The 26,720-nt window shown below is 40.1% G+C and overlaps 1 protein-coding gene across 1 annotated transcript; it reads left to right on the top strand.

Moving 5' to 3' along the window:
- Positions 1-10,328: 10,328 nt before the first annotated feature.
- Positions 10,329-11,261, top strand: LOC101748661 (tetraspanin-3-like). Its single transcript, XM_004949604.5, has one exon. The coding sequence runs from the start codon at positions 10,342-10,344 to the stop codon at positions 11,146-11,148; it is 807 nt and encodes a 268-aa protein (XP_004949661.4). The 5' UTR covers positions 10,329-10,341; the 3' UTR covers positions 11,149-11,261.
- The last annotated feature ends 15,459 nt before the right edge of the window (positions 11,262-26,720 follow it).

The raw sequence follows: 26,720 nt of genomic DNA, 5'->3' as shown, positions 1-26,720 counted from the left end.
TTCATCTCAATGGCAGTCAAATGTTTTGTTCAATTGAGTTCTATTCTTCACTGATATGTGCAAATTTGGCCAGAGGAACACTGGCAAACAAGGGCATGGATCACTATATCTGAAATCTACGTATTTGTAAGAATAGCGTTGTTTTATTAGCAGCTTAACAACTAGCCACTAGCAAAGACTTCAGCATAACTCCATTATAGCATGATATTAAAATACAATGACCTTAAAGCCCTAGTTGACACTTGTGTGGAAGGTAACTTAAGCAATCATGTCCTTGAAATATTAAAAATACTTTTAATTAAACAGGATGCATTCCTGAGTGGTAATTTATAAAATAATTTACTAGAAAGAAAGGAGGTTAATTAGCTGAAGGTAACCAATACAAAAAATAGATAATGTGTGTGTATGGTAGGATTTGCATCTATTCCAGAGCTTATAAGTGTAAGGAAACATTATGGATTTCAGCTTTGTTTCTTGTGATGTCGGCTGAGGCAATGGGCTCTGTCATCATTCTAGTATAATTTTTCAGTATTCTTAAGGCTTATTAAAAGCATTTGTCAAAATGGCACTTGTTGATAAAGACAAACTGAGGATTGCTATATCTTTATGTTAAAATGGATGGAACTGTCACTTGGCAAAACCCAAGCAAACAACCAGAGCTGAGGAAACCTTGGATGTGAGAAAGGGAGGAGGCTCAGATTACAGCTGCCATGCACGTGGAGGACTCCCATTTCCCTCACAGCTGATTCTATCTTTGTCATGGCATTTTGCATCATGAAGAAAGTAAAAGAGCAGGCAAAGCAAGTCTTGGGAGGCCCAAGGTCCAAGCAGCTCCTCCCCTCCTCTTCACTGCACTACTTTGGCTGCAGGAGTTGTCATTCAGCTCCACTTCACTAGAATCCTGTGTTTTCTGGAGGCTGGAGCTCTTACCAGATGCCTGCAATAGTTTTCTGGTGTATTCTGCTTGGTGACAGGCCTGCAGATAGAAATTTGTTTTTAAAATGAGCTAAGAGCTGGTGGAATACATCAGCACGATACATGGAGAAAGCAAAGCTGCCTGGTTGCTTCCATGGCTGGAGTAGCACTGATGGTAGGTCTGTTCTGCCCAGCTGTTCTGCCTCCCTCGGGGCCTCCACAGAGTGCTGTTAAAAAGGATTTTAGTCCCAGTGATTTGCTTTTGAGGGAGGTAGGCCCACATGTTTTCAAGCAGCCCAAGATGGCAATGGCCACCTCATATTGAATGCATTGGCCAATGCATTTGGGAATGGACACCCATGGAAATTTCTCTGTCTTAAGTTTCACATGAATGCTGAAATTGGCATGGTGGAATTCCACAAGAAAGACTTTTACTTTAATACAAAATGACTATCTAAAATGACTGTTATCTTCTCCTACGCCATGAATTTCTACTCTTTTGCAGGCCTGAGTCACCCTGAGATATGCATAGGTAGTGAGAAGCAGAGTGCCCAGCAGTACAAATCCACCCTTGTGGGTCTCCCCAGCCTGACTCAGTATGGGACCGTAAAGCAGTGAGTTCACTGGTTGTGTTCTGGTGGGGAACAAGCACCTGGGTGAAACAAGGCTGCTTTATGTGGAGCAGAAGCTTATTGTAGCCCTGAAAGATCAAAAGCATGATTACCTCCAAGACTATTTGGTCCTGAGTGGCTGCAGCTCTCGTAGTGCCAATCAAGGAAGCAGAAATGATTTTTATGTTGTGTGCAGCCCTAAAACAAATTCTGGAACTAGATTAAAGAGGAATAAATTGGCTAGTGCTTTTTCTCCTTGAGTATTTTTTGATACACAGTGCTGCTCTGCATCACTGGCTGTTTCACAGGTAGTAACATTTAGTGGAATTAGTGTAAATATTCGCTCTCCAAATCCTTTTCTCCCTGTTGGTCTCTCAGCTCCACGCTGAGTCTGATTCTTATGTGCCTGCTGAAAATGGGATTAGTCACATGCCTCAGTGTCTATGAGCAGGGATTCTCCTGCTGGAATCAGCACTCAGTCAGGACCGTAACTGGTTTCTGAACAAAAGGTGCACCAAACTCTGCTGTGGCCAAAAAAGCAGCATCTCCAGGGTCATCACCTTTGCACATCATGTTCCCTGGACTTTCTCAAGCCGTTCTCGTGCCAGACCCTAGTTCTGGTGTAAGATGCTGAAGAAGGTACTGGTGTTACAATAACCACATCTGTCAAAGTGCTGTGGAAGAAAGAAAAATGTTTCAGCACTGCTGGGATATTTTTGCTAGTCTAAGCTAGAATTCAGAATTATGTCAACCTCACCAAGGTTTCTGAAATACCCTTTGGTACCCAGCGGTTGGGCTTGAAATTTGGGATTTGATGCTACATTAAACACTGAAATAAAAGACTCCTACCAAGGTAAAGGCAGGCTGTGCTACTTGTTAGTGTGCCCAGAAGTTAGCAGAGGAACCTCTTCTGGCAGTGTAATGCATTCACATTCACTCCCTTAAATGTGTTGTTACATTCCATGTTCAAATACATTTTCATTTGTTTGCTTTTATTTTACATTTAGATGCTCCTATGAGTATAAACCTAATAGACCCTTTCCATGTCAGTGACAGTATCTATATTTAAAAACAAAATGCCTCTTGAAGGCAATTGTTTGGTGGAGAGATTGTAGATAGAAAATAAATTGCATAGAAAATAAATTGCAATATCTTTGTTTTTTTTTGCATTTCTTTGTTTCTCTAAAAAGCTGCATTTTATCTGGATGGAAATGCATAAAAATCCTATTAAAATTGGTTTCACTTCTTTGAAATGTGCTGTAAGACTAATTCTGACAAAGTTGAAATTTTATGTGCTCCCATCATGACATAGGAAAGATAATAAAAATAAATTCCGTACTATAGTCACTATAAAACCTGATATGAGATGAATGCTACATTTGATATAGACGTACTTAGTACTGTGCCAGTAAAAAAAGACTCTCAAACACTCCATTTACTTCTACCTAGCTAAATTTTCAGCTGCCTTGGAGGCTGACAATATTCTTTGCTAATACCTACCTGGGCAGAAAAGCTTAGGTTTTAATCATTAGTCAGATTAACCCCAAATGAGTGTATTCACTGATTTTTTTCCTCCAGTCAATGAACTGAAAACGGAATCAGTTAGTCACCAGAAGAGCCTACACCCTGCCAGTCTTCATCTCTGCAGATAAGTTCATGAAGTACAAGCTGTACAAATCTCATTCTTTGGGGTGAGCTCGCATTACAGATCTAAAGATGTCTCGCTGTTTGTACCAAGGTAATCCAGTGCTCTCATATTAGTGAAACTGCTGAATCTGTCTTGAGCCAGACCCAATATTTCAGAAGTAATCATACACTTACCATATGGTAACTGCCATAGTGCTTTTTTTTGTGTTTTTTTTTTTCTTTTTTCCCCAAGTCAATGCTCAAGTGAAGAATTTGATCAAGACCTTTCTACACGTGTTCATTACCTCAGAGATAACAAAATATTTTCCAACCTTGGTGATTTTACGATTCTATGAAAACAGATAAGATTTTGTTCGGTTCAGCTTAGTTTTGAGTAACTAGATGCAACGAACCATAACAAACTAATGTCTGCCAAAAACATCCTCTGCAGCAAGGAGACTTGACTGAGACTGACTCGACTGAGACTTCACTTTCATAGTAAGATCAGCAGTAGAATCAAGATTTCTATACTGTAGTAAATCCTGATGACTTAAGGCTGATGTATCTTGAGATCAAAAAGCATTCAGAGGCCAGTATCTTCTGAGAAACAGAAATTTGCAAAAGCACCTACATAATTTAAAGCCTTGAGATAAACTTGTTTTAATATTTGTCACAAAAATATGAGGGCTGATCTGAAAGTAATGCCATTTGTATTGTTATGTTGGCCCACGATGGCAGAGGTGGATGTTGGAAGTATGGCAGTAGAGGTTTAACCTTCCCATCAATATTGTGTTCCACGTGGTTGCCATGTGACAGATTGCAGCAGAGGGGCAGTGTGACAGAATGGTGTCTGGCATGGAAGTGTGGATGAAGCAAAAGAGTGGAACAGAATTCTTCCATGTGGAAAAAATGGCACCCACTTACATTCATTTGCACTTGGTGAATGTTTATGGAGACCAAACAGTGGTCCTCACAGTGAGGCAGTGGGCGGTGTGTTTCAGCAGTGGTGACAGCAACACTGAATCACCTCTGTGGTGCAGACGTATACAAGTGAGGCATGTGGGTTCTTGCCCATCACTGGTGAAAATGTGAGCACAACGAGGTGTTGGGTGCTGTGCAGTAGCAAGAGTGGTATGAAAGACAAGTCATATTCAGGTTAGCCTTGCACAGCTGCCACCTTCACTTGTGCAGACATTTTCAAGTACAGCACACAAACTCTTGTTCATCTCTGGCAAAAATGCACAACTAATGGTGGTGACTGTTGAAAAATAGTGTTTTGTAGCTAAGACTTTGCTCTAGTAGACAGTGTCACTGTGCTCACTGCATCTGATGTCATTAGGAGGCATTATTTTTGGAGTGACCTATGAACAATTTGTCACGGATTCTGTATTTAGATTTTATAGAGTCTATATACAACAAGGATTTCTACACTTTTATTCAGTAGTGGGTGCTTTACATCTGTGCAGCTAGATTCATTCACAATGCGGTGAAAAGCAGTCAGAAATGGAACGTTTCACACGTGTCACATACAGCATTGCCATAGTCTGCCCACATTTCAGAGGAATGCAGTACAGAATACAGGCCCAGCAGGGCTCCAGCCAAATTTTACTTGAAAGTGTTCTCTAGACTAAAATACATCAGATATAGATTCCCTATTCTGAGGAGATCCAGCAGAGAAGAAACTTTATTTGTGGAAGTTCTGACAAGTGTAAGCTTTTTGTCACGTCTTTACCAACTTTCAGATAATGCATTCAGACACTTCTGAATTCCTCCCTGAAGAGAAATCTATTACTTATTTTCACGAAGGAACAATTAAAGAGCATCTATTTCATGCTAAAATCTTTTTATAACATCAGAATGTGCCCAGAAATCCTGCATATGGTGGGAAACACAAATGAGAACACTGCATTCACTTAAAAAATATTGTAGCTAGTGATGGTTGAAAACAATTAAAATCTCACAAAACACTTTAAATGTCAAAGGGACGTGAATTCAACAATCTTCTGTGCTTTCATTTTTTCAAGTTTTAAAACAGTACCTATTCCTCCAAATTGTTTTTATCACCAACTGCAATATAATGAAGGATATCAAGAGAACAGACGTTTCCTTCTCATTTTAATTTCTTCTTTTTTCTTTTTTCATTTCATGCCTTTTAAAATATTCTCCAACTTCTGAAGTGACAATGTGATGGAAATACAGAAAGTGCTGTTATTTGTTTTTTTTTTTTCTTATTCTTAGTTTTTGCTAGTGTGCATTCATTTCAGTTCTAAGACATTTCACAGAAATTCCAGACTGGCAAACAAAAGGAAGCTAGGAAAGAAAGAAAAAGAAGAAAAGGAAAAATGTTGTAATTTTTTACTGTGTTCACTCCAGAAGAGAAGACTTTCGTCATTTGATTTTCGGTATTTTCAACGTTAGTGAAAACATGGAAAGTTAAAAGCAATATCAAATAAAAGCCCGGAAATAATTTGATGTGGTTCTTCAATTACAGAACAGGCCACTTTTTTTTTTGTTTTTTTTTTTTTGTTTTTTTTTTTTGTTTTTTTGTTTTTTTGTTTTTTTTGTTGGGCAAACAGACGCGGGGGAAAACATCTGACTGGCTTTAGTGGGAACACCCATACAATGGTAAATCAGTTTTTGTGAAGAGTACATTTTCTCCATGAATAGGAGGTGGCAATCATATCTCTCCTGCTTGCTTCAAGATTCCCATGAAAGATATTAGTCCCATGCATGGCAACATCATCTGACTGTGGTTACCATGGCAACTGATAGTGCATGGCACAGACTGTAGGATCTGGGTCCAGCTAGGCTTGTTCATCCTTTTTGCATTCGGGCTGTCAGAGTGATCTTGTAATACGGCATGTCTCATAAGATAATGTGTTTTATTCCCAGTGAGCCAATAGATTTAGCAGCTTTCAGGTTTTTTAAAAACAGCTTTCTGCTTGGTACCCAGTCCTTCTGCTGTGTGCTGTTTTCACTACCCATCATTCCTTGAATGATCTGACTGAGAAGATTCAAAAGTGGCTTTTTTTTCTTTTCTTTTTTTTTCCCCTACAAATATTACAATTTCTTTGCTATCATTTCACATCCAGCCAAGGTTGGAAACTGGAAGAACTGCCCGTGAAATATCTTCAGTTTGGTAAAGACACACTGCCAGGGCCAGCAGTTAGGGTCAGGATCAGTGAAGAGAGCAGCAGCAATACCTGTGATACCCATTTACCACATTTTCCTGATCAGCTAGCCCTTCTGGGTCATAGACCATCTTCCACCTGCTGATGGGGCCAAGGGGTGGACAGGGTGGAGGTAGGTAAAGTTGACATAAAGCCTGCATTTTGGTAAGGATTTCTATTCAGATCCTATCCTTTCTTCTTTCTCATCTGATAAATCATTGAATAGCTGTAACTAAACTACCCCTATAGCTGTAACTAAATGACAGTGGACTTAAAAATGAAAGTGCTTTAATATAACAAGTTCTTTCAAAAATGTTCTAAACTCTAAGGATAAACTTCTTTGAGAGTAATTTAACTTCATCATAAGGTCAAGGCAACAGTACCTTTACGTGAATGTGGGTTCCATGGGAAATGCCACATGTTTTTCTGAAGAAGTTTTAGGGCTTTTCTCTGTTGCTGTGACAAAGTGTGTGGTGGATGAGGGTCTGATTTTGAGATCCTGTCTCATTTTTTATGAGGATTGTACGAAAATTAGAAGAGCACGTCTACTGGTGCCTTGACTCCCATGTTTGTCTCTAGGTTTCTTTTTAATGCACATCTGCATGGACTTGCTGCTCATCTTGATTTGAACATCCCAACAAAAGTTTAGATGTCCTCACTTGACCTCAACAGACTTGATGATCCTTATGGGTCCCTTTCAACTTGGGATAGTCTATGATTCTAGTCACCTGCCTGTGCTGCATTTGTACAACCACACTGTTGACTTGATGGCTCTTGGATCCCAGGCCCATGTGGAACAAATCTCTTTGATCTTCCTAGCTTATCCGAACCTTTCAATATCAGTCATGGTTTTCTAGAACAATGAATCAATGAATTCAAAGAGTACACAGTTGGCCTTTTATTTATTTGAAGAATTATACTTTCAGCAACAAACCAGAAAGTAGTTTCTGTAAGATGTATTATCTGTTAAACCCACATTTGAATTTCAATACTCATCAGTTCACAAGCAGAAAAAACTCCAGAGAAAGCAGGGATGATATTTATCATGTTATGTTGTTTATCACTGGAAAGAAAACAGAGGAGCTGTCCTAACTCTGCCTCACATACAGTCTCTTTGTCACATTGCAGTCTCTTGATGGATCCCTCTACTTCAGCCAAAATTTTAGCTGCAGATGCAGATAAAATTTCTTAGCAGAAATGAGGTCCTGATAATGGGATATCCTTAGTTGGAAGACACTCACAAGGATCATGGAGTCCAACTCACACCTCCATACAGGACCCCCCAAATCCAAACCTTATATTTGAGAGCAATGCCCAAATGTTTCTTGGAGCTGTTCCATACCCAACACCCTCTAGGGCAAAGCCTTTCCCTAACTCCCCCTTACTCCTCCCTGGCACAGCTCCACGCAGTTCCCTCCGGCCCTCTTGCTGTCCCCAGACAGCAGAGCTCAGTGCTGCCCTCCACTCTCTGTGAGGAGCTGCAGCCAGCATGTGGCCTCCCCTCTCGTATTGGCATTGGGCATTGAGGACTCTCCCCCTGACAGTGGACATCCATTATAGGTGTTTCTAGTTGACATGGCAGGTAGGCAGCCACCTGGATCCTCCTGTCTACCCACCCCACCACCAAAATCCTGGCTCAGGGAGTGGTGGAGGCGCCAGTGGATGGAGGAGAGCCTGCAGTGGCACAGACCCCTGTCCAGAAGGTCCACTTCACTCCTCACACCATCTTGTGTCTGCAATCGTAAGAAAGAAACAAAAAAACCTCAGAGTAGTCCAAAGAGTCATATTCAAGTAAATAGGAAATTATATATTGCGGAATATTTCGAAAGATAAGAGCCTCCAGGCTTCAATAACCATTGTAATTCTCTCCCCTGTATGGAGAGAAGGCCAGCAGTTACTCTGGCTGAAATGAACAAGAGGTGCAGTAAAATTATCCTGTAGGCAGTTTGAGCCTTTCTAATGTATTTCAGAGACCACAGAATAAGCTAGAAGTAAATAGTGTTGTAACTTAGTTCTTAATATCTCATTAAGTTTTATAAGCATGAGGCAAGGCAGAAAAGAGAACAAGGAGGTTTGAGTGCTCTCTTTGCAAAGCTTGTGAGTTAGCAGTAAGCAGCTCTTATTCTCCACAACGTTTTTCTGTTTCTTTTCTGATGTTTCTGCTGCTCTGTGAAAACATTCAGCTTGTGCTCTCTTTATGTATAAATCATAGAATAATAGATTCATAGAATCATAGAATGGCCTGGGTTGAAAAGGACCACAATGATCATCTACTTTCAACCCTCCTGGTATGTGCAGGGTCACCAGCCAACAGATGAGGCTGCCCAGAGCCACAACCAGCCTGGCCTTGAATGCCTCCAGGGATGGGGCATCCACAACCTCCATGGGCAACATGTTCCAGTGTGTCACCACCCTCTGGGTTAAAAACTTCCTCCTAATATCTAACTTAAATCTCCCCTGTCTCAGTTTAAGACAATTCCCCCTTGTCCTATCACTATCCACCCTCGTGAACAACCATTCCCCCTCCTGTTTATACTCTCCCTTCAAATACTGGAAGGCCACAATGAGGTCTCCCTGGAGCCTTCTCTTCTCCAAGCTGAACAAGCCCAGTTCTCTCAAGCTTTCTTAATAGGAGAATAAAGAAATGTGAGGGGAAATTGTTTTTGTTTGCCCCTTCTCAGAGGAAGGTGGTTATTGTCTTTGAGGGAGTATCTTTATCTAATTCCAAAACAACTAGTCTTAATGACATGTTTGAACAGCACACAAAAAGAAATTTAAATGGGGATCAGCCCAAGATGGGCATATGCATAGGTCCTTACAAACCAACCATCTTCTGGACGTACACTCATCAAGTTTTGTAAGATTTTTCATGGTTCCAGGTATCTGAATACCAATTCTGGTCTTCTTCAGTTGCTCCCTCTTCTGAAAATGAGTTTGGTCACTCTGCATGCTCCCTTTGGCACGCCTATTATTGGCATGGCCTGTTCTGCATCTTGAGAAAGAAAACAGAAATTTCAGCTCCCCCCCCCCAGGAAAATTAGGGAGACATTTTTGGCCTTTGATATGCATTCCTGGCACCTGTGGCAAGCTTTATGCAAGCTCCTCATCTTACTTCTCTCTTCTGTATAACTTTTGAGAAATAATACTCTTCTGCTGGCTGATAAGTGACACTGATTCCCTCTGTGATTGTTGTGAAGTCATTTAGCCTGTATGTAATTCAGTTTCTTTGCACATAAGGAAAAGTTAATACAGTTCTTACTGTTGATTGTATTCAGTCTTTACAGCACTCAGTTCAATCACTGGTGACGCAAACTGAGAGCATGCAAATGCAGAATGGTAGGGATTTCTTATCCAGGTGTCTTGAGTAATTGATGCTATCTGTGCAGAAATCTTGCTGAGTAAAAAAGGGCAAAATATTATTAACATCATTATGCCCCTCATCAAATCTAATGAGTGGTAAACGTACTGGGAAGGATAATGAGTCTGAGTACGTGTTACCTACAGAGATCCTTGATTGAATAGCTCTGCTTAAATAATTATTTCCTTAATGACTCTGACTTGCATATTTGTTGCCATTTTGGCTACTGCTGTAGGATTTACAGTTGAATCCCCTCTATCACTTGGGTAGTCTAAGTGATCTGACCCAGCACAACTGGCCACAGCCTTGATTGTTTACCTATTTTCAGATGTTTAACACACAAATTTAGTAAAACAAAAAGTTCAGCTCTTTTCCAACCACGCTTCCCCTTCAGGTGAAATTGCATCCAATAACAGCAGAGTAAATGTCCTCTTAACAGCAAGCTAGGTACAGTCCCTCCCGGTATCTACAGACTATGCTGAACAAGTAATAACACGTAGATAGCTGCTTCAGAACTTAACCTTTGCACCAAGGGAGCCTATCAGCTCTGCTCCCTTGCAAGCTGTTTTCGGGTGGAGATGTCATCTGAGGCACCTGCTGAAGTGAGGTGGAGGCCTTTCAAATGGTGGTGGTGAGGGATAGGCTGCTAGGTCTGAGCAAGATGTGGAGAGTAAGGAGTGCACGTATGTTTCTGTGGGTCTATGAGGACTCTTGGCTCAGGAATTTTGCTCGCTTTCTACTGCTGTTCGTTGGTGTTATCTTCTGGGCAAGTGCAACAGTTCTGACCTTTGGTGGATGCTTTGTGATCCTGTTGTGCAAGAACTATCATTATTTGTTTCAGGAGTCTTTCTTTCCTCTCCCTGGCTGGCTTGCTGTTGTAGCTGCATTAGTTCTGCTACCCACTGGTATTTTGGCTATTTCTGTTTCTGTAAGGAACTCCCGTTACCACCAAGGGACTCTCATGCACCTGCTGCTAGTTCTTCTTTGTCTCCAAGTGTCTTTAGCAGTTTTGACGCAGTTGTACTCTATTTGGATGGCAGCTGAGCTGAAGAGCACAATGGGACAGGTCTTCAATCAATACAATGGCACACGTTCCCTGGCTCGTGGGAGTGGGACTGTGGATATGCTTCAGAAGAAGCTTCAGTGCTGTGGACTCCAAAACTATACAGACTGGCTAAAGGGACCAGCTGCTTCTTGGCATTCTCTATCTGAAAAATCTCGTGTTCCTAGAAGCTGTTGTAAAAAATATGCTGACTGTAGGGGTGACTTAAACCAGCTGGATCAGCTTTTCCAGGAGGGCTGCCTAAGGAAACTGCAAGACCAGTTGCACTATGGAATGAAGTTCTTGTTTTCCTGCTGCGTTATGCTCAGTGTCCTAGAGCTGTTGGCTGGAGCAAGCAATGGCATCCTCATGAGCCATCAGCCTTTCTATGACTTACGATTTCTGGAATCATCTGCCTTCTCATAGGTCAACAGGAACTGGCAGCATTGCTGTCCTTGAATCTCTCTTTGTGTTGTGACTGCATTGAAAGAAAACTTTTATGATGTATATCTGCATATAAATCAAACCAATTGATCACTGATGTTTTTTTGTTTTTTGTTTTTCTTTAATGTTGCAATGCTAGATCGGTCTTCACCCCACAGCTCCTGTTCAACATCTGAAAAGCTTCATTGCTGGAAATCCCAGCAGGAAGTGTGAGGGAATGCCAGTATGTGCTGAAGCTGCTGTAAGTGGGCGATCATTAGGAAGAGGCATTGTTTCCTTGGGGATGTAGGAGAATGTTGTAAAGTCATAACCTGAAGTTTGGAATAAGTCTTACTGGGTGCGATTTTTTTGAAGTGCAATTAAAAAGCAGATTTTTCCACTTGCAAAGGTGCAGCTAATCCTTTGGTATTTCTTAAAGCTTAAATACTAACTTTCAGAAAAAATAGTGTATCCTGAAGTGGTATGAGGGTACAACCTAAATAGAGAAGATACAGTTGATGGCTGCAAAATAAATAACTATGTCTCCTGTTGTATTTTTTCCTACTATCTCCATAGCAGCTCAGGAGCTGAGCTCACATGTTGAAATTAATGAAGAGAAAAAAGAATGTTTGTGTTTATTTTGTGTTAAAGAGAGGAATGAGTCAATTCTCCTCTGTAAGAAATTATGAGGAGGCCTTACACACGCTTGACTGACAGGAACAATAGGTTGCTTTTTCATTTAGGTATGTGAGTCTGTCTTACCTTCTTACCTAAACCTCATCTTGGCTATTTTTTTTTTTTTCATATATTTATCTGTTCTGCTTGTGATGAAAGGGACAAGTGCCACTGTGTGGGGGCTGTCTGTGTTCTCTCCTGTTTGAGTGATGCTGGTGCTTAGAGAGGTGCATGCAAAGGCTCTGCACTAGCGGTGCTGGACTGTTTGGTTGTGTGTGCTTGTACATGCATATCCAAGAAATGCTATCAGCCTCTTGACTGGCTGGGATGGCAAATGGAGGCAGCACCAGCTGCATCTGTTGCTGTAGGTGAGTAACTCCCAAGCCCTAATAAGGCTGAGGACCAGGAAAGCCTTTGACTCCTGGAAGTCACTGCTTTGTGCACTCCCTTTGTGCTTTCAGTAGTGGTCAGCTAAATCATTATCACTTTTAAATACTGTAAAAAATGGCAGGTATTTTATAACAAATTTCAGACTCCAGATCACAAGACAATAACTTGCATGTGTGGGGAAAAAAAATCAGAGGCTATGTCTGTATGCACTATGTGGAAAATAAATGTTGAAATATACTGTGGGGCTTCATATAAGAAACAAACAAGCTTGATGTAAATGAAGGAAGTAATTACTTAATTAGCAGTGAGCAAATCTTCACAGAAAGGAATCTTCTAAAGCAAAAGAAGTGAACAGCTGTGTCTTTGAGTAACAGAGAAGGAACCATCTTTTTTATTTTGCTTAATGTTGGATGCATGGGGCAGTGAAATGATTTCTTCCTGTAACTGGGTTTTTATGGCTTTGGGGTACCCTGGCACATGAATGCTTTTTGATGCAAGATTATTGCTATACCACTACAGAGACAATGAAAATGACAGTGATAGGGATAGGAAGAAACTGAGTTTGTCGAGAAAAGCATGGTGGAAGAGTAGAGTGAATGTGGTACTCTCTTACTACTACCTTATTTAAGGGGAATATTTTTCTTCTTGGGTCACTTCTTGTCCCTTACCAGGTTCTGAGCTCAAAGAATGGAAACACTGCTTTTCCACTTGCTAGTGAAAAATATGGGCAATTTCAACGTGGTTAAAGAGGATTTCTAATGTAGCTGTCCTTGCCTCCTTTCCACTATGCTGAAAGGCTGGGTCATTCATTTCTCCTTCAGTTCTTACTGCACTTAAGAATGTGATAATTAAAAAAGAAAATCTGTGGGAGTTAACCATAAGAAAGGACTTTATTTAATTTTATTAATTTTATTTTCCTGTCTGCTAGACATCCCTAGTCTTATCCCATGTTACTGTGTGTCCCTCAGAACAATCACATTTGTTGATCTTAAAACTGGTACAAACAAAAGGCAGTGTATGAAGATGCATGAGACAGACGTAGTATGAAGATGATTGTTTGTGGGGAGTCATTGGACAGAACTATAAAAAGCAGTAATGTCCTATTTATGTTGATTTTGAATATTCATTCTGAATAATTGCTTCTGTATAGGAGTGACTTCTTTTAAAAGATGACCTTTTAAGCAATGACTTTCGTGATGTGAGATGCGTAAGTCCCTGGGTACCAGTGCAATATACACATATGCTTCATTCTGGAAGAATCTTCAGTGTTTTTTATAATCTGCACAGATGAGCAGCTGTACAAGCAGTCAGCAAGTGATTTACATTTTGTATTTCCAGAAATTGTATTGCTCTGGGCTCGAAGGAAAGAAAACGATGCTCAGTGCAAAGCTGGAAATATGTCCTGTGATTACTCTCTTTACAGATACACTGAAACAGATATATTCCATGTGTGAATCGATGATTTCACTGTGATGTCTGTCTTCTTAAAAGATAGTAGTCCAAAAAGCAAAATTAATGCTTATATGTAAAAGTCACCACTCCAGACCTTCAATGCCCTTTTTCCAGTATGCCTCTGCTGGACTGAAACACTGGACTTGGCAGAGAGAGCTGGTTGCAGCTTCATAACATGTCTGTTCTGAAACTGATTGTGGCTTTCTGACTCCTTCATCTGTACAGATGGTGAGCAGGTTGAAATTATAGTGTTTCTTTGTCTTTCCATCAGTCTGTTGGTCTTCCTGCCTTTTTCTATTTTTCCTTCTTTCTTTTTCTTTTTTTCCCAGAAGATATTTCCCCTTCCCACACAGTTTTTTTTTTCTTCCACACAGTCCAGCTTCTGGAATTACAAGGTGGCCCTCATGCAGTGAACTGGCACAGGTTGCCCAGAGAGGCAGTGGCTGCCCCTGTCCCTGAGGGCATTCAAAGTCAGGCTGGATTGGGCTTGAGCACCTGATCAAGCTGTGGGTGTCCCTGTTCATTGCAGGGGAGTTAAATCAGAGGACCTTTAGAGGTTCCTTCCAGAGCTCTTGATTCTATGATCTAGTCATTACCTTTCACTTTCAACTTACACTCCTCATTTGTGACATAAAATGTAAAGCTCTGTGTTTTGCTAGGAGTTGACTGAAGATTCAAGGCTCACCAACCTTCCAGACCTGTTGTTAAAATGCTTTATTATTTTCTTTTAAAACAAACAACAACAAAAAACCCATAGAAAATATAGGTTTTATAATCGAGGAAGATTTTTCTTGTTTTTTTGGTTTTACCCATGAACCAAGAAGTTGTAGTGTTATGCTATATATATATATATATTTTTTTTTTTAAGAAGTCAAGTTGAACGATTTCCATTAGCTAAAAGATTATGTGCAACAGCTAAGCGTGCTCTTTTCCCCAAATGAGGAATTTTCTTTAGAGCAACATCAACAGTAAGACTTTTGCCAATATCTGGCAGCTGCTACTTCAAACACCAGGAAGAAATCCTATTGTCTGTGATCGTCCCTTGAGCCAAATGGCTCTTTCAAAGCAGGGGAACATTTTCCAAGCACTTTTCTGAGAGCCAACACATTTAGTTGACATTTAGTTGATGACTGAAGTGTTGAAGATGAAAGACTTTCTGTCATTTGTTGTTGAAATTTTCAGGTGTCAGAAATTAGTTTTTTTTTTTTTTGAAAATAACTGTCTTCAAGAAATTAAGCTTTCTGTTGCTGCCTGCTGTATGCAGTAACACACCATGGAAACATAACCTAGTTTTCTACCTGGACATGTAGTTTTACTGAAGAGCTCAGTAATCTCTTATGGTGGGTTTAATCAGTTCAGTGTTGCTCTGATGAACATCTCTACTGGGTTTGTCTGCTATAGAGTTAATTCTCTTTCTAGTAGCCTTAGTGGTGCTGTGGTTTTAGTTAGTGATAAAAACAGCATTGATAATACATCTGTGGCTTGGCTGCTACAGAGCACTGCTCACAGCATCAAGCCCTTTTCAGCTTCTGGTTCAGTGAGGAGGCTGAGAGTACACAAGGAGCTGAAAGGGAGTGCAGCTAGGACAGCTGACCCAAAGTGACCAAAGGGATGTCCCATTCCATATGGTGTCATGCTCCATGATAAAATGTGGGGTAGCCAGGGTTGCTGATGTCTGGGGACTGGCTGGGCACTGGACCACTGGTGGAGAGCAATTGTGTTTTTTATCACTTGCTTGTGCATTTATTTATTACATATTAAACTGTCTTTATCTCAGCCCAAGTTCTTGCGCTTTTACCTTTCTGATTCTCTCTTCCATCTTGCTGCAGGGACTCACTGAGCAGCTGAGTGCTATTGAGCTGCCTGCTGGAGTTAAACCACAACCACAGCAGTTAGCTCTGTAATGAAGAGTGAACATATCTGCAGTTTCACACCTTAAACTGCAGGAAAATGGTTGAGCTCACCTGGCATGAAATTCGTGTAAAGTCAGCACTAAATCCACGTGGGGATGCTGGAAGAGAAGTTTGTGCAGGCTAAACAAATCAACACAGTGTGCATTCTTATTGCCACTAGAGTATTGCCACTAAAGCTAAGTGAATAGTAAGTTGTTTTTTTGGGGGGGAAATTATACTGCTGGTTTGAGAAAGAAAGATCAATCTTGTGCTTAAGGTGTGAAAGATGAAGGCAGGAGGCTGTAGCTGAAGAGAGAACCTAGGGGGCTGTAAGAAATCTTTAAATCAACCCATTCATGTATTCCTTTCAGCTTTTGTCACTGTTATGTATGTATCCCTAGAGAAAATATTTTCTCAAACTACCTGTGTGTTTCAGAGAGAATACTTGAATATACAATACGTAATTTATGTGTATAGGTATGCATATTTACAGATTGCTTGCAGATTCTATTGTGGAGCCTTATATGACAATAAGTCAAAGACTGGCGTTCAGCTTATAGCAATAGGCAAATAATTGTAATGAATATACTTCAGAGTGCTTTTGTGTCTTACATAGAACAGGATTGGATGAAAAAGCTGAAACTAGCTAATTTAAATCACAATTTCTTAAAAAACAAAAACAAAAACCCTTTATAATTAAAGAAGCTTCAAGTGGGTAGCTCTAGAAATGTCCATGAGATTTGCATAAAGGAAACCAAAAACACCATTTCAGATATATTAACAGGTACCAAGAATCTGAGATTAGTATTTACTAGATTCACACCATAACTGATTTCTGGGTAGCAGAAGTGACCCTGAGATTGTGCACAGTGGGGAAAGTGGCAGCTCTTGCCAAATATTAATATTTTGGGACAGGTTTCCCATCTGCTTCCTTTGGCTCGTTTGCATAGCTGTTTCTAGACGAGTAGGAAGGAGCATCTTCAAGAAGAGAAGTGCTACACCTTCCCTAATATTTGCAGAGCTGAAGCACCTTATACTAGATGAGACCTGGCCCCAGACCTTCACATAGCCTGTGGTGTAGGGACAAATAAGATTTTCTTGCTAACCTACATTTATGTGTAGAATTCTTTAATTTACTGCAGAATAATATTGCTACGCTATTAGTCTGCGAGAGTTTCATCCTGCCATCTTCACATCCTCCAGTGTGATCACAAGCTGGTCACCCAAAAGCATGGTACTAGTTTGGGACCTCATTTGTTAAAGTCCTGCACAAACTCCAGGTATTTTTGCCCAAGGAGGTTGTGGACGCCCCATCCCTGGTGGCATTCATGGCCAGGCTGGATATGGCTCTGGGCAGCCTGGTCTGGTGGTTGGAGACCCTGTGCATAGCAGAGGGGTTGAAACCAGATGATCATTGTAGTCCTTTTCAACCCAGGCCATTCTATGATTCAATGATTTTCATAATTTATTTCTGAAAGTCTATCTCCCTTCAAATATATCCAGAGCTCTGTTGTGCTGCACAGAGACGTTCAATTTCTGTTAAGGTCGAGGTGATATGAGGGCTGTGGTATGTTTCTAGAAACTTCCTTCGCATAATCCAATGGATTCTGGCAAGAGCCCAGGACACATAAGGAAGTATAGTTTTCTGCCTTCCTGTATTGAAAGGAGACATCTAAATGCTTTCCTCACTTTGGAGAGAAGATAGGGAAATGCACTGTGATACCTATAATCACTGACTTCACAGGAAACAGAAGAGTGTCTAGAGCTTCTGGGATTTAGATTCTCAACCTTTAAGTTTTTTTTTTTTTTTTTTTTTAAATTCATCCTGTGTGGCTGGACTAAGTTCCTTCCTGCATAGTGGAAATACTCTGGATAATAAAGAAGCTGACAGAAGAAATAAGACTCAACTCTTAAACCTCGCATTGCCATCCTGGAAGATGACAAAAAGTGGCCCATTTTGTGATCTAAGAAGTACAGAGAATGAGCTGAACTACTTATTCAATTATGTCAAGTGATCGGCACCCGTTTATTAAATGATGTGAAGTGAAATTAAATTAGAGCAAGTAAGTGATTACATTATGTAAAGCAATTTTTTAAACTGAGTAATGTGATCACCCTTCATTTATTACATTAAGTTCAGAATATTGGATATTGGTGCTATTATTAAATTCGTGGAAATGCTCATAATGATGGACTAGTAAAAACACAGTTTTCCAGTGAAACCACTCCTTTCATTATTTCTTTGTCAGTACTGACTATTGATAAAATGTTACTATTCCTCTCAAAGTGAAAGATGAAGTTTTAATGTAACTTCCCAACCACTGCTTATAGGTAAAATCTTGTGAACGTTACTTGCGAACATTGCTTCTAAGGCATTGAAAACAAGCAGACAAAGAACATGATCAGCAGTAAGGGAGACTGGTAGAGAGGGAGGAAAGGGGAAGAACTGGGTCTTAAAATTGCAAACTTGCAAGAAACATTTATATTTAAAAAAATAAAACAATGTTCTATTTTCCTACCAGATTGCTTTTACATTTTTAGTCAGATGGGATTAAACTTTTTTTTTTTTTTTTTTTTTTTTTAAATCATTATATTGAAACTCTTATTCACATTGTTTGTAAGGAAGAATCGCTGTATGCAACCATTCTGACCTCACAGTTTGAAATTGCATACTACTGTGCTGGCCTGTTTTCTTGTGTCCGTACTGGACTAAGAAAAATATTTTCTTCCTATCTCTTTGGATTCCTTGCGCTGCCACTCAACTATTCATGCTGTAGAACCGGCTCAGAGGTAATGAAAAACATTAGAAATGGGATCCATTATTAAATCAGTTTATTTCTTCGCAGTGCTAATGGGGAGAATATTTCTCTATGGATTCAAATACCAATTTCTTGTTAAAATTCTGGTACTCTTGTTGCTAGAACATTTTAAGGTCTTAAAGAATGCATTCTCACTCAGTAAGCCAGGTGCAAAACACTTAGGAGTGTATAGTGTTTTTCTTTAATGAATCTAATTGTGCAACTTAAGCCTGAAAAATAAAATATGAGAAGCTGATTATTTGCAGAGCTGTGTGGGGAAAAAACAGCACTTCAAATTGCAGTTAAGATTTACTGCAGAAGTGGCACAAAATTTTATGCATATAAAAAAGCTATCTGATTTAAGCATGTCTGGAAGAGTTATTTGAAGTACTTGGAGTATTTCCCTTGGCCGATAGAAGTTAAAAAGTGACTGTTTTTCTTTGTTACAGTTTTGATTCAGGAGTGAAATCGCTCTTTTTTTCTTCCAGGGCAGTTTCATCCAGATGAACATCTATCCATCCAAGTGTTCTTGAAAGCTGCAGAGGGAACATGAGGACAAAATAATGAATTAGGTAGGAGAGTTGAGAAGACTGTTAATTTTTGGATTCTAATGGGGAAAATAATAAGAGAAACGTGAAACGTAACAATGAAAATAAAATAGAGACAAAAAATGCAGAGTAAATAACAGGAAAACATAAATTATTTATTATTATTATTTTTATCTCAATGCCTCAATAGTAATGGCTTGGTAATGTAGTTAATTATTTGCTGTTTAAAAAAAAAAAAAAAGTGAAAATGAAATTTTCAGGATGTAGAATACCACTATCCTTGTAGCTGCTGAAATAGAATTATTTAAGTTGGAAAAGATCCATAAGATCACCAAGTCTCATCATCAACCCGAGCTGCCAAATAGTGCCACTAAACCACGTCCCTAAGCATCCACGTGATTCTTAAATACCATTCTGTGATGGTGACTCTGCCACCTCCCTGGGCAGCCTTTTTCAATACCTGGTCATATTTTCTACAAAGAAATTCTTCCTTAAGCCCAACCTACACCTCTCCTGGCACAACCTGTGACTGTTCCCTTGTGCCACGTCACTTGTCATCTGAGAAAGAAGGCTGACCCCCACCTCACCACAACCTCCCTTCAGGGAGTTGTAGAGAGGGATGATGTCTCTCCTGAACCTCCTCTTCTTCAGACTGGACAATCCCAGCTCCCTCAGCTGCTCCTTAAATTTCTAGCCACAGGGTGGCTCTGATTTAGTATGGTTTGAATTTATTATCTTTCTAAAAAAATTTTGTTTAAGGGCTTTACAATGTTGAGATTCAATACTCCTGTAAGAAAATATATTTCAATAATCTTTATATATATATATAACAACCCACATTTTTCTTACCATATAGTTTGACAAATAGATTAAAAAAAAAAAAAGGACAATGTACACTGAGCAGGAAAAAATATTGAAATGAATACTGAGTTTGTACAGTATATGAGAACAACGACAGTGAAAAATGATGGCTATTAAAGAAATATATTTTAATAGTTTCAATAGTTAGCTGCCTCTTTTTTCATGCAAATTTATAGCTATTATTATCTCCTGGCCTAACCAGGGGATTGAAATAGATTCTCAGCAATTGATGACCCTAAATTAATACTATGAAGTTGTACTATATGAAATTAATTAATTTACAGAAATATTTGCAGTGTATTTGCAGTATTACTTGGGTAAAACCAGCAAAATAAAAGTGGAACTAATAAAGTCTTTAGCAGCAGAAAGATTGTGTCACTGTTCTCAGCAACTGGGAAATATCTGTGGCAGATGGGAGAAGAAGTGGACAGAATGGTCCCTGCAGCCAAAGTGGAAACCATTTTAAAGTAGGAGTGGACCAAAGCAATCCTAACACTTGCATAGCAAGAGGCAGGGAAGTCCAGGCCTTGCTGAAACAGCTTCTTCTAGCTAATTTTTCACTTTTCAACATGTGTTGGTGGTTGGTGGCCAGCATGTGTGACTTGTGTGTGGTAGTGGTGTTCAACACTCAACTGCTGAGGTTCACCATCCACCTACTGCCTGATTGCACGTGGTTCTGACTCCTGGGGGGGGGGGGGGGGGGGGGGGGGGGGAGTTCAGTCCTTCACTTTGTTAACAGCTTTTGAAGTGGCTGTTTAGATAAAAATCTATTTTAGGCTTACACGAGATCAGCTTGGACATGCAACAGCTTCAAAGTGAGCAGGAGACATGCAGCAAGGTCTAAGCAGAAGCAAAGCTGGTATTATTAACTCTAGTAAATACTCTAAAACGTTTCAGGTAAGGCAAGATGAGGAGGCACTATTTTCTACCTAGATGACTCAGATACCTGAAGGAAGTATCTACAGGCAATCTACTCCCAGGCTGATAAAAGACAGTGCTCAAGGGCAGCTGTACTTTTATTCTTTCACCAGATCAACACAATTGGTTTTTAAGTCTGGGTCCATATACCAATGCACAGTTGGTATCTGTGATTTGTTGATAGGGTAGGGTATCCCAACATACCAGCTGTTAGCTTCAGGAAACAGTTGCAGAAATATGACTTCTGATGCCATAGAATATATCAGGAATTGATTAGACTGACAACAGCTAAATGAAGCACTCAGTTCTACTTGGTTATGTGTTTTATTCAGGGAAGAGAAGAAAGGGATTTTGTATGTTTCTTCATTAAAATGGACTTTTCATTCTGCATTAAGCAAAACTCCAGGGAAGCAACCTTTCCCCACCCTTAATTAATCCAGAGAGTGAACATGAGGATGACTAGACAGATGGGATATCATTTGAGTATGGAAAAATTGTCATCATCCCTCTTTAATTAGTGTTATAGGATGGCTCTCTTCAGATATAAGTAGATATGACAAAGATGTGTTTCACGTATTCAAGAGGGTAATTAAACTGCCACATGCTCAAACCAATATACATACAGACCTGATTAAAAAGCTGAATTCAAGAAAACAATGATGGATGAGCTTCTAATGCGCATGGGTATGAGGAGAAGCAGTGAGAAGGGAGGGCTGTGAAAGGAATTGTTTCAGTTCATGGCTGTGAAGGCAAAAAAAAACAAAAAACAAAAAACATTTTATTTATAAGAGGGAAAAGTTATAAGGAGGAACCGAGGACACAGGAAAACAAATTCATGCCACGTAGTTTAAAATAATGCTTTAATTATAAAGACAGAGGAGAACGGGCAGACTGCACTAGTCATCAAATCAAAATATACCTCTCTGAATAGTTATGCATTATGAGCCATACAGGCTGCTTTTTCATGCCCAGACCATATGGCTGCTCCTTGAGATCAGGGTGGTGAGCTAGGAATGTGTATTTCTGGGGATGAGTTTAACTTTTGCACGGAGATGGGGCTACATCAGAGCTGGGAACTAGTTCTGGCTTTTCTTTTTTTCTTGCAACTTGACAGTGTTATAACCGAAGCTTGTTTCACTGCTTCAGAAATATACATCTATTTCTTACGAAAGCAGCAAAGTTTTTGCTGACCAAAGTCTGACTGCAGCCTCCTTCCCTCTGGCAGGCTCCATATGGACTCCTGGGGTTGCTATGCAGGAGGGCCTGAACAGGGAGGGGGAATCTGGAAGCCCAGGAGGTAATTCTTTGCCTATCTGCTGGTCTGTCATCCTGTACAAGCTCCTCTCTGGGAACTGCTCTCTCTCTGAGGCAAAGCTTGAAGTTGTTTTCGTTCTCCGTGTGCTCTCGCTGTCTCTTCAGAATGGGTGTTGAGACTCCAAGTCACAGAAAAAAATCGTGTAATTGCATTGAATTGGCGTCAAAATAGTATGTTACAGTGTCACTAGGAGGGTCTTGGGATGAGTCTGGTGGGAAAGAAAGTTAATGGAAAATAGAACTTAAATTTACTGCTCTTTCTTGTAAAAATGATGTGTTAAGTCTACTTACTTGTAAAAAAAAAAGGCAAAAGAAAAACTTTCTTATGTGCCAGTTCTATTGCCTATTGCAATATTGTTCTATTGACATGTCAGCTTTAGGCCATGATATTTTTCTCTCAATCCGTTTTGTCTGCTCAAAAATATATCTGCACTTACCCACGGTTGCTCTGAAAGTAATGCCTCCTATTTACTTTCATAGAAATCATCATTCTTGCCTCATACTACTTTTTTTTTTTTTTTTTTTTTTTTTTTTAGGTGAAGACTATTCCATAGCACATAAATGATCCTTCCACACTGTTGGCTTTGTACATGCATTCTTGCTAGAGTGGTGCAGCTAATATGCAACTTGCAACTTTGATGGTGTGGAATGACCAGAGGTATTTTTCTTCATGACCCATTTGTTGGAAGATTGTGCCATCAGTAAACTGTTTTCATATATATTTTAGTTTGCTTTTCTCCAAGCTAATTATGCAGTTGCTTTTTGGCACACAAATGCCGATATCTATCAAAGCTTTGAGCTTGGTTTATACAGCTAACATTGTATAGCAGATTCTTAAAACTTGCTTCAAACAGGAATTTCAACTCTAGCCACTCAAGGAGAGTGCCAGTTCTGCCACTCTAGCAGAACTGTCCTTTTATTTATTCTCTTCCACTTTCATTATGATTAATTCTTCTCTATATAAATAATCCCCGTACTGTACCCGTGGAGTAATTTCATTTTTAGGAGATAGGAATCATTCATTTCCTGCCAATGAAAGCTCATAAAACAATATATTGACAATTACAGCCAGCTGAGCTGGTGATTATGAGATTAACTATTGTTGTGAGTGATGGCGTTTAGAAGCTTCAGATCTCCAGTTCTGGTACAGTGGGCATTTTCTGTGGGCAGAGGGCATCTGAGCAAAGAGCACTGCAAGAGCTGTTGGACTCAGGGTCAGCACCACTCTGCCCTCATCTGAACTGACAGGATTACACGGTGCTTGGCTCTGGGTTTTGCAGCCAATGGCTTCCTGACAGCTGATGTTTGTGAAAATGGCTCAATTTGGGCTAAGTGTGGTCTTTGAAGGGGAATCTCAATTCTACAGACAGGTGGGAGGCTATTTTAACTTCTATTCGTGGTGGGTTACTCAGGATAATCCCACAGGTAATGGTGACAGTCAGCTTTTCCTGCAGCTATCCTGAGAGACAAAAGTTGCAGCAGTGGTCATAAGAAAGTACTGTACAGGAGAACCAGACAGTCCCTCAGATATTTTGGAGCATGTGCAAGTTATTATGACAGTAAAACACTGAGTAAAGGGATTAGAGGAAAAGCCAATGAAGGAACAACATCACCTGAATAATTTGCAGTCTTTCTGAAGAGATTAATTTTCTTGAGGTTGATATAGCTAAAATGTTTGATCTCCAACAGTCAAGAATGCACAGATAATAGTCTTTTCTTTTCAGTGTTATAAGTGAAATTGGCTCATTTTAACTGAAAAAAGATCAGGAATCAGTCTCTGGAGTGGCTTAGCTTACAGATCCATATTGGATGTGGCAAGCCCAAGTAGACAAACTGTAAGAATAGCTGCAACCACGAGTCTCCACAGCCTTGGACTGAGCATGAGATTTGCCAGAGGAAACAAAGCTACTGTAATTGTGATAATCACCCCAGAGCCTAATTCTCTGGTGATCCTGAGGGCAGTATCAATGAGCACAATGAACATTTCTCTAAAAGCCAAAGAAGAGAAAATTTAAGTGCAAGATGTCCTATTTCTTATCAAGAAAGTGAGCTGCTGAGGATGCCTGCTCTCCACTCCCCTGCTCCACGCTTTCTAAGCAGCATTCTGTGCAGCAGTGGCTGGTGGCCAAGCCTAGGGTGAAGCTGCAGACAGCTAGCATCACTTTGCTGTGGGGGTGGCACTGAGCACATCCATGTGGCCACGTCATGGTGCAACCCAGATTGCTGTGCCTCAGAAACTCCTTCACAGGGACATGGTGCTGCTGCAGAGTATGGGAGAAAGTCTGTGCTATGGGACCCAGCCAAAGAAACAACTGGCATGGATGCTGCCCAAATCATTCACTCCAGTTGGCTGAGCCAGCTGACCCAGACAAGTCATGTTATGTGCCCTGTACCACCATTGGACTATGTGGATCTATTACTGCCTTTGCTTCCCAGAGTTGCAGTTTGAGAAGACACAATGTCCCAGTGAAGTCCCAGGACACTCCACATTCTAGGGCAGCTCAGATAAAGTTGTTTTGCCATGTCAACACACAGCAGTTACCAAGCGGAAAGTTACTGTTTAAGGAAAATGAAATCTTGAATAGTTAATTGAAACTGATGTGTTGCTTCTTTGGATACCAGACCATAAAGTGAATTTTTTTGTATTTAACATTCCTAATGGCTGAAAAGTTCATTATGAGTGATCTTAAAGCAACCTTTAAAATGCTGTAAATGTCAGAGTTTTTACCATTTCTTTTCTTTAATCTATATAATTGCCAGCTAAAGCATTATGAGCCATTTAGGTGCTTATTACATTTTGCTAAGGCTGGCATTTGATTTATCAAAAACTGATTATGAAGGGATTTTGTTGGGGAGCCAAAGCACATGATCTCTGGGGTGAATGCCAGAGAGATAGTTAACAAGAATGGGATGCTGCAGATGGCTTCTGGAGCACTGCATTGGTCACATGTTTGGTTTAGAATTGAAGATATTTGAATTAAGTGTTCAATATTTTAGATAGGCAATACCAGAGATAGTTAATAGTGTCCATGCTAAGGAAATACAAACTAACAGTGAAGGAATCACATCTCTCTCCCCTGCTCTCTTTTTAAAGATCCACCTTCAGAGTGCTGTTGACGTATCCATGCAAATGAAGAAGAGATCTGTGAGGTTTTGTAGGAGATTTGAGTGGCCAAACTTCATTTATTTCCAGTGTGTATACTGCAGAAAGTTGCAAAAATCTTTAGCTGCCACGCTGAAACTACACACGTAATCTACTGGAAGTTTTATGGTTGTCGTGTTAAAGCAATTCAAATGCAACAGGAGGAAACAACCACAGTTTAGCCTCCGTGACCATCTAACAGGTGGTTCTGCTGTTCAGCTCAGCAGTGTTATTCATCAGATAATACTCTGCACAATCCTTAAGGATTTGTGCAGCTACAGAAGTTGTTTTTTTTTTTTTTTTATTCTTTCTTTACAGTTGAAATAACATTTTTGAAACTGAATCAAAGAAACGTAGAATCATAGAAACGTAGAATCACAGAATGGCTTGGGTTAGAAGGGACTCCGAGGACCATCAAGTTCCAAACCCTCTGCACAGGCAGGGCCTCCAGGTCTGGTACTAGACTGGGTTACCCAGAGTCTCATCCAACCTGGTCTTCAGCACCTCCAGATACAGAGCATCTACAGCCTCTCTGGGCAGTCTCTTCCAGAACCTCACCACTCTCTTCCTGACATCCAATCTAAACCTTCCCTCAATGAGCTTAAAACCATTCCCCCTTGTCCCATCACTATCTACCTGAGTAAAAAGTTGATTTCCCTCCTGTTTATAATCCCCTTTTAAATACTCGAAGGCTGCAATGAGGTCTTCTAGCAGCCTTCTCTTCTCCATGCTGACCCAAGTGCAAAACCTTGCCCTGAGCTGTGTTGAACCTCATTAGGTTCACATGGGCCCACCTTTTGAGTTTGTATAGGTCCCTGTGGATGGCATCCCTTCTTTCTAGTGCATCAACCAGCTTGGTGTCATTGTCAAACTTGCTGAGGGTAGGCTCGGGCCCATCACTGATGTAATTGATGAAGATGTTGAAGAGAAATGGTCCAAACTCCTGGGGGACAGCACTTGTCACCAGCCTTTGCATAGACAGTGCCATTGAACACAACCCTCTGTCTTTGGCCTTCCAACCAATTCCTTGTCCAAGGACTATGAAACTGGACTATTGAAAAAAAAAAACAAAAACCACACACAATATGGTTTCAGATACTACTTGTTCCAGTTTCCTCAATCTTTCTTTCTTTTTTTTTTTTTTCTTTCCCTCTGAGCTGACAGTCACATTTTCCCATCTTTTCCCAGTCTCATTGATGGCTGAAAATTTTGTACAGTCTCATTGATGGGTGAAAATTTTGTACAGACTTTGTACAAGTCCCAACTATTCGAATGACCTCACAGTGTGGCTAACTCATAATATGTAAGGCAGAAGCAGCCTTTTTAGTACAAAGTTGTTATTTCCAAAGTTGGGACAGTCATGGCACAAAGGTTTTTAAGTAGACAGTAAGAATTTTTCTGATCTGTCCTGTGTGCTTCATCTGCCTCTTCACATCCACTTACATGGATGCTAAGGATGATAAAGTAGGCTGATGTTTTAGGTGCCAGCAGGGTGCCATCAAATATAACAAATACTGTCGCCTTTACAAGTAGTAGGTGAAATGTAATGTACTCTAATGTCTTATCCAAAGCCCCGAAGCAGAAT

The sequence above is a fragment of the Gallus gallus genome, chromosome Z (genome assembly GCF_016699485.2).
Source record: "Gallus gallus isolate bGalGal1 chromosome Z, bGalGal1.mat.broiler.GRCg7b, whole genome shotgun sequence".
NCBI lineage: Eukaryota > Metazoa > Chordata > Aves > Galliformes > Phasianidae > Gallus > Gallus gallus.
Note: the sequence above shows the minus strand (reverse complement) of the source record. Positions and strands in the feature narration are given on the sequence as shown.

Excerpts from the sequence above, each read along its gene's own strand:
- LOC101748661 (XM_004949604.5), top strand. The coding sequence starts at position 10,342 with ATGTGGAGAGTAAGGAGTGCACGTATGTTTCTGTGGGTCTATGAGGAC.